Source organism: Pseudorasbora parva, chromosome 7 (genome assembly GCF_024679245.1).
Source record: "Pseudorasbora parva isolate DD20220531a chromosome 7, ASM2467924v1, whole genome shotgun sequence".
Lineage (NCBI taxonomy): Eukaryota > Metazoa > Chordata > Actinopteri > Cypriniformes > Gobionidae > Pseudorasbora > Pseudorasbora parva.
The window spans coordinates 31889958-31902258 of record NC_090178.1 but is presented as its reverse complement, the minus strand read 5'-3'; the positions used below and the strand labels follow the sequence as shown (position 1 = coordinate 31902258).

Here is a 12301-nt window from a genome sequence, read left to right as displayed (position 1 = left end):
AGCCCTCCACCAGGGGGGCTGATGCTATAACGAGGGGGGCTGCAGCCCCCGCAGCACCCCCCTTCCCGCGCTACTGCCAACATGATCATAATTTCTGAGAGAAATTGTGAAGGTGAATGCAGATACAAACAAGCTCTCCGTTTAGGATTCGAACAAATATAATCCAAGCTCCTTTGATGACGTGCATGATTACGTTACTGTTGATCATCTGTCCGTCATCGTTTAAAGCCCGCCCTGATGATTTCATTGGTCCGAACAGTTTCTGTTCGGAGATAATTACTCCTCTATGGAGCAAGGCCAGACCGAACTGCCTAACCTAAAAAAATTGTGGGCGGGGCTAAGTTCGGCTGGCATCCAGGCTACCTAAAAGGTGCATACTAGTACAAATACAAACACATACTTTAAAGGGTTAGTTCACCCAAAAATGAAAATTATGTCATTAATGACTCACCCTCATGCCGTTCGACACCCGTAAGACCTCCATTTTAAGCATCAAAAATACATTTTGGTCCAGTTCATGACTCTGCAGTGACGCTGCTGACGTGTTATCTGGTGCGCTCGAGCTTCGTTTAGTCCATAGTCTGAGGCATAAAAAAAACTGGACAAATGTAACCAAACATGTCTAAGGATTCAGACACAGAGGAAGACTTGCATATTTTTGCTCATCCATATTTATTTTAACCCGGATACACGGGTGCACAAGATAACAGTAGCGTCACTGTTGAGTCGTGAACGGGGATTGACAACAGACACGGAAGAGAAAACAATGCTAAATAAAGTCATAGTTTTTGTTATTTTTAGACCAAAATTTATTTTCGATGCTTCAAACAATTCTAACTAACCCACTGATGTCGCATATGAACATACTTTGATGATGTTTTTATTCCCTTTCTGGACATGGACAGTATACCGTACATACATTTTCAATGGAGGGACAGAAAGCTCTCAGACTAAATATAAAATATCTTAAACTGTGTGTCTGAAGATGAACGGAGGTCTTACAGGTGTGGAACGACATGAGGTTGAGTTATTAATGACATAATACCAATTTTTGGGTGAACTAACCCTTTTAGGTACTACTATGAACCTTTTTGTGGTAAAAGTTACAAAGAGGTAGCCTGACAAGCCAGACCCACATCAAGATGTTTGGTCTGGAAACTCACCATTGACAGGGCTCAATCCGAGGGGCGGGATAAACGGTTGTCTTTCAAACTCCCTCTGCATGCGAGAGGATAGCGCTACAACCAACCAGAGCAACGAAGGTGAAGCAGAGCTTGTTGATAGATTAAACATTCGCTATATCCGGTCGGCAAAACTCCGAACACATCTTCCCTTTTTAAGAATGACTTCAGTGCCGTTCTTTGTTCTTTTCTCAGAGAAAAGCTTAACTCCAAGTCTTCCAGAGTCGCGGTCAAAGCTGATTCGAAAGACCGCCGCCGTTCGCCAGTTTCTGTGTTTACTAAAAGCACGCAAACGCAACTCGGCCTTCGTCATTATGGCCCCGCCCACCGACTCTATACACAATGTGATTGGTCCGGCAAGAGTTAGGGGAATACAGCTCAGAAGGGTATTGAGAGTTGCTAGATGACACTTGCAGGCAGATTAAATTTGTTGCCGCTAGGGTGCGTCTTGATTTCTAGGCTAACAAAGAGGTTACAAAGAGGTAAAAAGATTATGAGCCACATAATTTTAGGTATCAATTTGGCTATCTTTCCATCCTCCTATTTTTATGAGCATAAAAAATGTATCAATGGAAAATGCATATAAATTCTAAAAATGCACATAAAAAGTGTGTGCGCAATTGAGTCGGATAATTTTATCCGATAATAAAAACATGCGCATAAATTATGATGGAAACACTTTTACCAAATAATTTCCAAGATGCGCATAAAAAAAGACATGACTTTGCGATGGGATGGCGTAATTGGACTAACCAGTGGACTGGTCTCGTTGCACAGCATATGAAATGCTACTTTGGTCTTTCTGAAATGCCTTAGCAAAATCTGTCGTCAAAGTGGTTCGGTATAACTAGCTCCCAGAATTGTCTTGGACGACTGTGTTCCCAAACAGCAGGCGTCCTCCTCCAAAGGCAAGATAACTTTATTGTGTTACATCTGCGCGCTCTAAGGCACAAGTAATTTATTACTTTTACATGTAATCTATTGTCTGTAGCACAAATTATGCAGGGCTTGTGCAGGGCATCAACTTGAGGGTGAGTAAGTGATGACAATTGTAATTTTTGGATGAACTATCTCTTTAAGTACTGTTAACGAATTGAACTTTATTGTAAAGTGTTGCTGGAGAAGAACTGTACTAGCACAGATTCGTTGCGGTGCTTTATTAACAAAATGTGTGTGAAATTAATTGGACACAAAATAATCAGTATTGACTTTTGCAAGAGCAGAAGAATTGTTTTTCAATTCAGCATGTGTACTTCACTTATTTGTACTTATATACAATATATACTTATATACTTATGGAATTATATACACCTGCACGCACGTACATGTATAGGTCCGTTTGCAAACTCACCCAGGGTCCCTCGAGGTTACGTTCTCAGATTGACAGAGCCACAAGCACATGCCAGAATGTGACACACTTTACCACCCAGATTGACTGACACTCACCTGTCTCTGCACGTATACTTTACCCCTAAGGATATACCCTCGATCGGACCCCTAGACACACACACACACACACACACACACACACACACACACACACACACACACACACTTTGGCTCTCCAGTCTTTTTGTCTCTTTGGAGACAACAGGGTCATGCTCCTCTAACCCTCTGACCTGTTGCTCTTGCAGACTGTGGGCTGAACGTGCACAAACAGTGCTCCAAACTAGTGCCCAGCGACTGTCAGCCGGACCTGCGCAGGATCAAGAAGGTCTTCAGTTGTGATCTCACCACGCTGGTCAAAGCCCACAACACGCCACGGCCGATGGTTCTGGACATGTGTATCAAAGAGATTGAACACAGAGGTACTGATCTCTTCTAAAATGGAGTGCTGTAAATGGGTTCCATAGATTCCAAGCTCAAACCTTCTCTAGCACCGTGGCCTTCAGCAAGGCACTTAATCACTGTCTGCCATCTCCGCGTCTTAAATATTCAGATGTGCAAACAGCAGAATTCGTAAACAACAGGGAACATTCTTCACATTTTGACTTATTGGGTGACGCCTTTCATTAAAGAGAGCATTCTTTGAAAATTTGTTTTCCAACAAGACCAACACTGAATATTATAATGGAACTGATCAAATTTATTTTTGATTTTTTAATTTAATTTAAAAATGTAAACATTTTAATGTTATTTGAATCAATATATTTAGATAATATTTAAATCATAATTTGATTTGGCTTTAGTATAATGACAGTATAAAATCCAATTCATTTTGCATACAAGATGTTTTATTATACAGTATAAATGGCATATACAGTACATGCAGAATTATTAGGCACATTGATTTTGTGATCATATATATTTTTTTCAATCACATTTTACCAATTCCAAATCACATTAATCTTAAACTACTATTCATTTTGTATTTAATCACCATGGGAAAACCGCCATCTAGATTTTTTAAATCATCCTTATAATTTGCCAGCAGGTGCTGTGTATTAGGCTGCTGTCACTTTAAGACCTGATGCACAGATCCATTATACTCTTACTCATGTGGCTGTGTCCGAAATTGCACACTCTCATGAATAGGTACTTATTTTGAAAAAGTAATTGCTTCACGACCGCTAAAAACCTGTTGTAATCTGTAATGTAAATGTATTCTGGATGCAGTACATTCTCCATGTTGTCATTTTCATGTGACCCACCAGCATAAGTTGTGTCACTTCACTGCTAAGGTTTTGTAGTCCACCAGGGTCACATTTCAGATGTCGGCACTGCTGAAATCTACCTGCATTCAATGGGTTTCAGTTAATGTCAAGCCCTGTATGTGTATGATAAATAATTATATAGCTACATTTTTACTAAATGAAGATGGTCCCTCACAAGTGGATCCTTTGGGAGTGTAAGGCCGACCAAATTGTCCCAATCGGTGGGTGAAGGTCGCTGTGCGTTCTATCTTTTCAGCTGGGAAAAGGGATTTTATTCCAATTCTCTTTATCTGACTGCATTTAATCATAATTTTGAATTTAGGTTAGAATGCCAAAAGGTTATTTGGTCATTTATATTTAATAGTTTAACCACACATTTAATTATTCTGTTTAACATTTTTGTTGAAATTATACCGGTTTGTAACCTGAATAATTCCAGAGCAAGTCAGAATCAATCAAAGTGTAACAATTACCAGTGGCAATTACATACTCAATATATACCTGACTTCTGAAAATGACATAATGCTGGGTTATCTTAAGAGATCCAGCATTATGGGCTGACCTGATTACAGTTTCAAGCCCTGATCTCTTTGCAACATTCCTTTAAATACCCAGACCTTTCAAATGTAAACATGAGTTTACAATGGGAATTTGCATTAATCAAGTCCTATAGACTTGTATTTGACGAAAGACCAAATGGCTGAAAGCCACACCCATCATACTAAGGCAAGATATCTCTAAACTTTTAAAACCTTTATTCTGGTTTACTTCTGTGGAGATGAGATATTAGTACCAGTCGCACTGAGACATTTCAAACGATATCAAACGCATATAATACTGTATCTTGAGGATTGACATTGTAACAAAGAGATTTCTGGTGCATTTCAGGTGATCTCAATGTGAGGGGAAGCATGAGTTTGGGGAAAGTTTCATGTGAAAGGAAAGGCAAACAAATTAGTGTAATTCGTAGATGATTCACTCAGTGTGACGTCGTCTCGGACGGAGAATGAGTTCAGATGCTAATTTTCTTGTTTCCTTGCGAGAGTATGTTCCTTCCAGTCTGACAGGAGTCAATGGCATCAAGTTTGCAAACAATGTTTAAACGATCCACAACTGATCAATCAGAATGGATATGTGAAAAGAGTATCATTATCATCTTCCCCACCATTTTTGTACCCTTATCAGAGGTAGTTCCAGAAGGTCAAGAAGAATTATTCTGGGCTCCCCAAAAAACCTTTCAGTGAATAACCATAAAGATTTTTATAATCTAAAGAAAATATTTTTCACTATGAATAACATTTTTTGCAATGGAACGGTATCATGGGGGTTAAAGGTTCTTGATGGAACTCTATATGACAATTAAGAACCTTTAAATAAGTAAATAAAATTTTAGCCAAAATATAGAATGATTTGAAGAATCTCAAAGTGAGAGAAGGACTGTATAACTGTTCCACTGTGGAACTTCCACATATACAGGGAGTGCAGAATTATTAGGCAAATGAGTATTTTGACCACATCATCCTCGTTATGCATGTTGTCTTACTCCAAGCTGTATAGGCTGGAAAGCCTACTACCAATTAAGCATATTAGGTGATGTGCATCTGTGTAATGAGAAGGGGTGTGGTCTAATGACATCAACACCCTATATCAGGTGTGCATAATTATTAGGCAACTTCCTTTTCTTTGGCAAAATGGGTCAAAAGAAGGACTTGACAGGCTCAGAAAAGTCAAAAATAGTGAGATATATTGCAGAGGGATGCAGCAGTCTTAAAATTGCCAAGCTTCTGAAGCGTGATCATCGAACAATCAAGCGTTTCATTCAAAATAGTCAACAGGGTCGCAAGAAGCGTGCGAAAAAACCAAGGCGCAAAATAACTGCCCGTGAACTGAGAAAAGTCAAGCGTGCAGCTGCCAAGATGCCACTTGCCACCAGTTTGGCCATATTTCAGAGCTGCAACATCACTGGAGTGCCCAAAAGCACAAGGTGTGCAATACTCAGAGACATGGCCACGGTAAGAAAGGCAGAAAGTCGACCACCACTGAACAAGACGCACAAGCTGAAACGTCAAGACTGGGCCAAGAAATATCTCAAGACTGATTTTTCTAAGGTTTTATGGACTGATGAAATGAGAGTGAGTCTTGATGGGCCAGATGGATGGGCCCGTGGCTGGATTGGTAAAGGGCAGAGAGCTCCAGTCCGACTCAGACGCCAGCAAGGTGGAGGTGGAGTACTGGTTTGGGCTGGTATCATCAAAGATGAGCTTGTGGGGCCTTTTCGGGTTGAGGATGGAGTCAAGCTCAACTCCCAGTCCTACTGCCAGTTTCTGGAAGACACCTTCTTCAAGCAGTACAGGAAGAAGTCTGCATCCTTCAAGAAAAACATGATTTTCATGCAGGACAATGCTCCATCACACGCGTCCAAGTACTCCACAGCGTTGCTGGCAAGAAAGGGTATAAAAGAAAAAAATCTAATGATATGGCCTCCTTGTTCATCTGATCTGAACCCCATTGAGAACCTGTGGTCCATCATCAAATGTGCGATTTACAAGGAGGGAAAACAGTACACCTCTCTGAACAGTGTCTGGGAGGCTGTGGTTGCTGCTGCACGCAATGTTGATGGTGAACAGATCAAAACACTGACAGAATCCATGGATGGCAGGCTTTTGAGTGTCCTTGCAAAGAAAGGTGGCTATATTGGTCACTGATTTGTTTTTGTTTGGTTTTGAATGTCAGAAATGTATATTTGTGAATGTTGAGATGTTATATTGGTTTCACTGGTAAAAATAAATAATTGAAATGGGTATAAATTTGTTTTTTGTTAAGTTGCCTAATAATTATGCACAGTAATAGTCACCTGCACACACAGATATCCCCCTAAAATAGCTAAAACTAAAAACTAAAACTTCCAAAAATATTCAGCTTTGATATTAATGAGTTTTTTGTGTTCATTGAGAACATGGTTGTTGTTCAATAATAAAATTAATCCTCAAAAATACAACTTGCCTTATAATTCTGCACTCCCTGTATATTTTCCAGATGAAGTGAGTGATGGATGACGCTCCTGAATAGATGATAGATACTGGGTGCAGAATATCCCAATTTATTGAAGAATTTTTATTGAACAGATTAATTATTAAGCCCTAGTTTGATCAATACTAGTTTACACGTCGGTCTCCAAATCCACTGTCTGGATAGTTCAAGTGAATATGTGTTTTGCTTCTGCTTCTTTCAGGTTTGAAATCAGAGGGTCTATATAGAGTGTCAGGCTTCACAGAACATATAGAAGATGTCCGGCTGGCCTTCGATAGAGGTGTGTAGTAGATTAACTCATTATTGCTTCACATGACTGGTGCATTAAACCTAATGTTATCATGTTTATTATAGGTGTTAGACAAATATTTGGTCTCTTCACATTTGCTTACATGCTTGAATGAACTCAAGGTCATTTAAGTCACTGTTTTTCTATCAACATTCAACCTGGATGGAAAAACCAAGGCTTTTCCAGTCTATTCTTGGTAGAGTATAGTGATTGCTCTGTTATTCATAACAGATAACTAATTCTCCTTCGTAGATGGTGAGAAGGCGGACATCAGTGCCATTATCTACCCAGACATCAATATAATCGCCGGGGCTATGAAGCTTTATCTGCGAGATCTGCCCATTCCAGTTATCACATATGACGTCTACTCCAAATTCATACAGGCAGCCAGTAAGAGACTTTCGCTCACATTGAACCAGGAACTTTCTCTTGTAATCTGTGATTTGATTATACTTTTTTTTTTTACTTTGATCTTGCCTAAATTCTCTTGGATTCTGATATGGCACTAAATAGTAAATAATTTATGACAATGAATACATTTATATAATTTAAATAAATAAATATTTTATTCAGTGGGGTCTTTCATTATCACTATCATTATTTCACTATCATTCAGAAGTTTGGGGTTAGTAATACTTTTTTTCAAAAGGGATATTAAAACATTTATAATGTTACAAAATAGTTTTAATTCAAATATATGCTGTTTTTTTTAGAACATTTGGTTACACTTTAGTGTACGATCCAATTCACTAATAACTGATAACTAATAACTAGTTGCTTGTATTGGCTGTAAAGCACATATTAATAAGGCCTTATTCTTAATAACTATTAATAATCAGTAATTAGTGGTTTATTGAGGCAAAAGTCTAGTTAACAGTGAGAATTGGACCCTAATCTAAAGTGTGACCGAACTTTTTGTCAATCAAATAATCTTAACAAAATATAGCAGCAGCAAGCAGCACTATGGTTTTCAACATTGATAATAATAATGTTTCTTGAGCAGTATATTAGAATGATTTCTGAAGGATCATGTGACACTGAAGACGAGTGATGATTCTGAACATGTAGCTTTGTCTTTACAGGAAAAAAAATATATGTATAAATAATTCACAATATGACAATGTATTTTGATCAAATAAATGCAGCATTGGTTAGCATGAAATACTTTTTTTTCTTAAACATTTCACCAACCAGAAACTTAGTGTTATTTCTAAATAAAAAAATAAATAAAATCTATTTCAAAAATGAATCACCAGTGTTCTCAGATTTTGGACTAATACAGTTTGTGGACCAGTGTCAGGTTTTAACATAAAATCTGACTTTGCAGAATTCTGAAATGTATTTTATTGATTTTTTCCTGATCAGAAATAACAGACCCTGACTCCAGACTTGAGGCAGTTCATGATGGTCTCCTCCAACTTCCTCCAGCCCACTATGAGACTCTGCGGTACCTGATGACACACCTGAAGAGGTAAAACCACAGATGTATTGAATTTCCAGAAACATTTACTGCTCCCTTAGGTCCCGGTCCCATAGTTTATTTCATGACTCTGTACCACATTGAGCTGGTGGGTGTTTGAGCAGGTTTTTGTTACATTTAAGCATTTTACCTACAGCTTTATAGAGTGAGTTTACTTCCTGTCACCCTGCAATATAAAACTTCTAAGACTGATTAGGAGGAAACAGGAAACCCAATATGGCACTTTAGCTCCGTGCACTCCAGGAACTAGTAAACCTTTACAATGATCCTCGAGGATTTGTGCTTAAGCTCTAACTTGTCAAGCCAGCTTGGCCACATTTCCCCATCCATGGAAAGTATATCAGTTACTTAGCTGCATGTTTATTACCAAAATTGTATTGTCTGAGGTGTTTTTTCCATGTCTTTTCTCTCTTTTTTTAGGGTCACCATGTACGAGAAGGACAATTACATGAACTCAGAGAACCTTGGAATCGTTTTCGGCCCAACGCTCATGAGGCCGCCTGACCAGAACACACTCACCACGCTCAACGATATGAGATATCAGAAACTGATCGTTCAGCTCCTGATAGAGCATGAGGACATCTTGTTTTGAACAGCTGAAGACATCTTTCAAAGACTTTTAAAGAGCTTTAACATTTTCAAAAGCGGCCTGCAACACATTTCAAAGATATTGTTTTCTCATCAGATTTGGCATTTAAAATTGGGACCTAATTGCACATTTCACTCAATGTGTTTCAAACCCCCCACACTGAGGAAGCTTGTTTCCGTCATGGGATGAAAACTAAAAAAGGCAATTGCGACTTTTATCCCACAATTCTGAGTTTTGTTCTGGCAACGTCATAACTCACAATTATTATTTTTTCTCACAATTTCGAGTTTATATCTCACAGTTTTGAGAAATAATTAAGCAATCGCAAGTTATAATGTCGAATTGTGAGATACATTTTTGCAGTTCTGTGAAAACTAGAATTGTGAGGTATGAACTATAGGTATAAATCAGAATTGCAATGTATAAATCTGACTTTTTTCCCCCTTAATTCCGAGTTTTTAATTACAATTCTGACTATATTTTCTTGTTAAACTCGCAGTTGTGAAAAAAAGTCAGAATTGTAAGATAAAAAGTCACAATTACCTGTTTTTAATTGCAAGTTTATATCATAATTCAGACTTTTTTTCTTGCAATTCTTATTTTATATCTCACAATTCAGACTTTTTCCCCCAGGTTACAAACAGGTTAAAAAAAGGTAATTGCAACTTTTTATCTCACATTTCAGACTTTTTTCTCGCAATTCCTTTTTTTCTTGTTAAACTAGCAAATCCTGAGTTATGTCTGAAAAACAAGATTATGGCTGTGTCCGAAACCTGGAAAATGCTGCCTTCGGCGGACACATTTCAAGGCAGGAAGGCATCATGGCATGTCTGAATCTTCCATTAGCTTCACTTCCTGTCTCCTGAGATTCCTTCATCTGATCGGTTTCTGAAGGCAGCACACATGTATCCTTTGCTGCCTTTGATATCCCACAATCCTGTGCTTTCCGTTCAGCGACAGTTGAGATGGGCAAACGATGGCCTCCGAATGTTGCGTTTGCTGGTCAGTTTCTGTGTAAATGTATTTTTTTACCAACATTTTACACTTTTGATGTCATTTCTAGTGAGAAATTACTAATGTAGTAATTGAATATGTGTTTAGTTCTCACCAAAGCTCTCTATTTTGCTGTTACTCTGCCTTAAAAAATCACTTTTGTAAGGTGTCTTCATGCACAAACGCTGTCTGCAGAGTCATTGTCTGATAAGGCAGAGAGGCAAAAAGTCAGCTGCCTAGGTTTTCGGACACAGCCATAAACTCCTAATTGTAAGAAAAAAAGTCTGAATTGGGAGATATAAACTTGCGATTAAAAAGGTAATTGTGATTTTTTTTATCTCACAACTCTAACCTTTTTCTCATTAAAACAAACAAATTGCGAGTTATGTCCGAAACGCGAGATATAAGCTCACGATTCTGAGAGAAAAAAAACAAGCTTTTAAGCTGTTAATCATGGAGTAACACTGTGTAGTATTCATGCTAAACAGAATGAATTATTGATGGGCATTTTGTTTAAACCAAATTATATTACCTTTTTTTTTCTCTGATGTCAAACACATTTTATGCATTGACCTTGATGCTCTACATGTCACAAATCTCCAATTCATGTAAATTAGCATTGTGAACAGGACAAATGCGTCAAGTATGAATCTTAAAAACATATATATTTGAGTCACGAGGTTGGTAAACGTGTATGTGTGATAATGGCAAGACAATTAAGATCATGTGTAAAGCACTTCTTCATTTTACATGGAGTGTAAATAGTTATGTTTTGTTCATCCAGTGTTAATAATGCTGTGTTTAACCCATGCATTCAAATTATCTTTTGTTCACACTGAAAACAATGGAGTGATTATTCTGTGACTGGAATGATCCATAAGCATTTATTTAGTGCGTGTTCCTTCCTCATTAGATTCAATCCCATTTCAAGAACAAAATTGTGTGTGTTGTGTTCATCTTAGTCTCTTGAGGCGAGATGTTATTCACCTCAAAAAACAAAACAAAAAAAACACCATGTTGATAAACGGTACCGTCACCTTGGTTTGACTTCCTTCAAATTGTTTATTCGATATAAGACCTTTCTACAGTTTTGTTTTTTAGATATTTTCTGTGAAGAATGATTGTAATTATGATTGTAATTTATCAAATGCTGATTTATTAAATTATGTAAATCTGGTTACTTTTAAATCTGTGAAGACCTTGATTCTGGACCTTGATTTCAGTCAAAATGAACTTCTGAAAGTAGTTTTTGTGTTACACAAGTAGCTGCAACACCTCAAATTTGCAGTATGTGAAATATGCTGCTGCAATTACCGCTTGATCAGCTCTCTCTAGGCGTTGGTTTTCTCTAAGCTTGGTTTTCTTGTTCCAAATTCAGGGGTGTGAACGGCAGCATTGTTTTAGTATCAGAGAGCTGAGATGGTATGCCCCTAAGTGACTTTTTCACCAAATCACAGGTGAAGGGAGAACCTGAAACCAGCTTCCTGAGGGCTGCTGGAAGAGCTCAACACACCAATGGGTGAGAGGAAGGAGGGCGTTTGAGCAGCAGCAGGTGAAGTATAAATGACTTAATTCATCACTTATTACAGTTTAGACAGAGATGCCACACTGTATGATGCTGTGGGTTTGGATATAGACACAAAAGCCACAAGGTTGTACTGCTGGATGTTTTCATAAAAGAAACTAAAGACTTGGCAGTCAGTCTCTGACTGACATTAACAAACCTAGAGCTGAGGTGAGTTTTTCTGAAGGATGATACATAAAGAACTTCATCTTGAGGACATTTTCATGATACCAGAATGTTATATCAATTAATAATGTTAATATTATGTATACTGTGCAACTGTTTTTACGCTAATAATATGCATTTCAGCGTGAACTGAAGAATTGGACATAATGGCAGACAGATCCTGGTGGAAAAACTTGACTGGAAGAAGCAAGAACAATTTCAAAGAAACCCAGCAGGAATTTGGAAATTCGGAAAAAACTTCAGCGAAACAAACGGGCAGCGAGAACAAAAACAACACTCTGATCAGCGACGAGACGTACGACGACTGTCACTTGGAGCCAACCTTCAACGAAAAC

General features: G+C 38.1%; 1 protein-coding gene across 1 annotated transcript in view; it reads left to right on the top strand.

Annotated features, from left to right (window-relative positions):
- chn2 (chimerin 2) overlaps positions 1 to 9859 on the top strand; it is an 82075-nt gene extending 72216 nt beyond the window's left edge. The window contains exons 9-13 of the mRNA XM_067449076.1: positions 2816 to 2989; positions 7068 to 7145; positions 7407 to 7544; positions 8520 to 8625; positions 9055 to 9859. Of these exons, the coding sequence (XP_067305177.1) occupies positions 2816 to 2989; positions 7068 to 7145; positions 7407 to 7544; positions 8520 to 8625; positions 9055 to 9226 (668 nt within the window). The 3' untranslated portion in view covers positions 9227 to 9859. The remainder of the gene's footprint in view (positions 1 to 2815; positions 2990 to 7067; positions 7146 to 7406; positions 7545 to 8519; positions 8626 to 9054) is intronic.
- The last annotated feature ends 2442 nt before the right edge of the window (positions 9860 to 12301 follow it).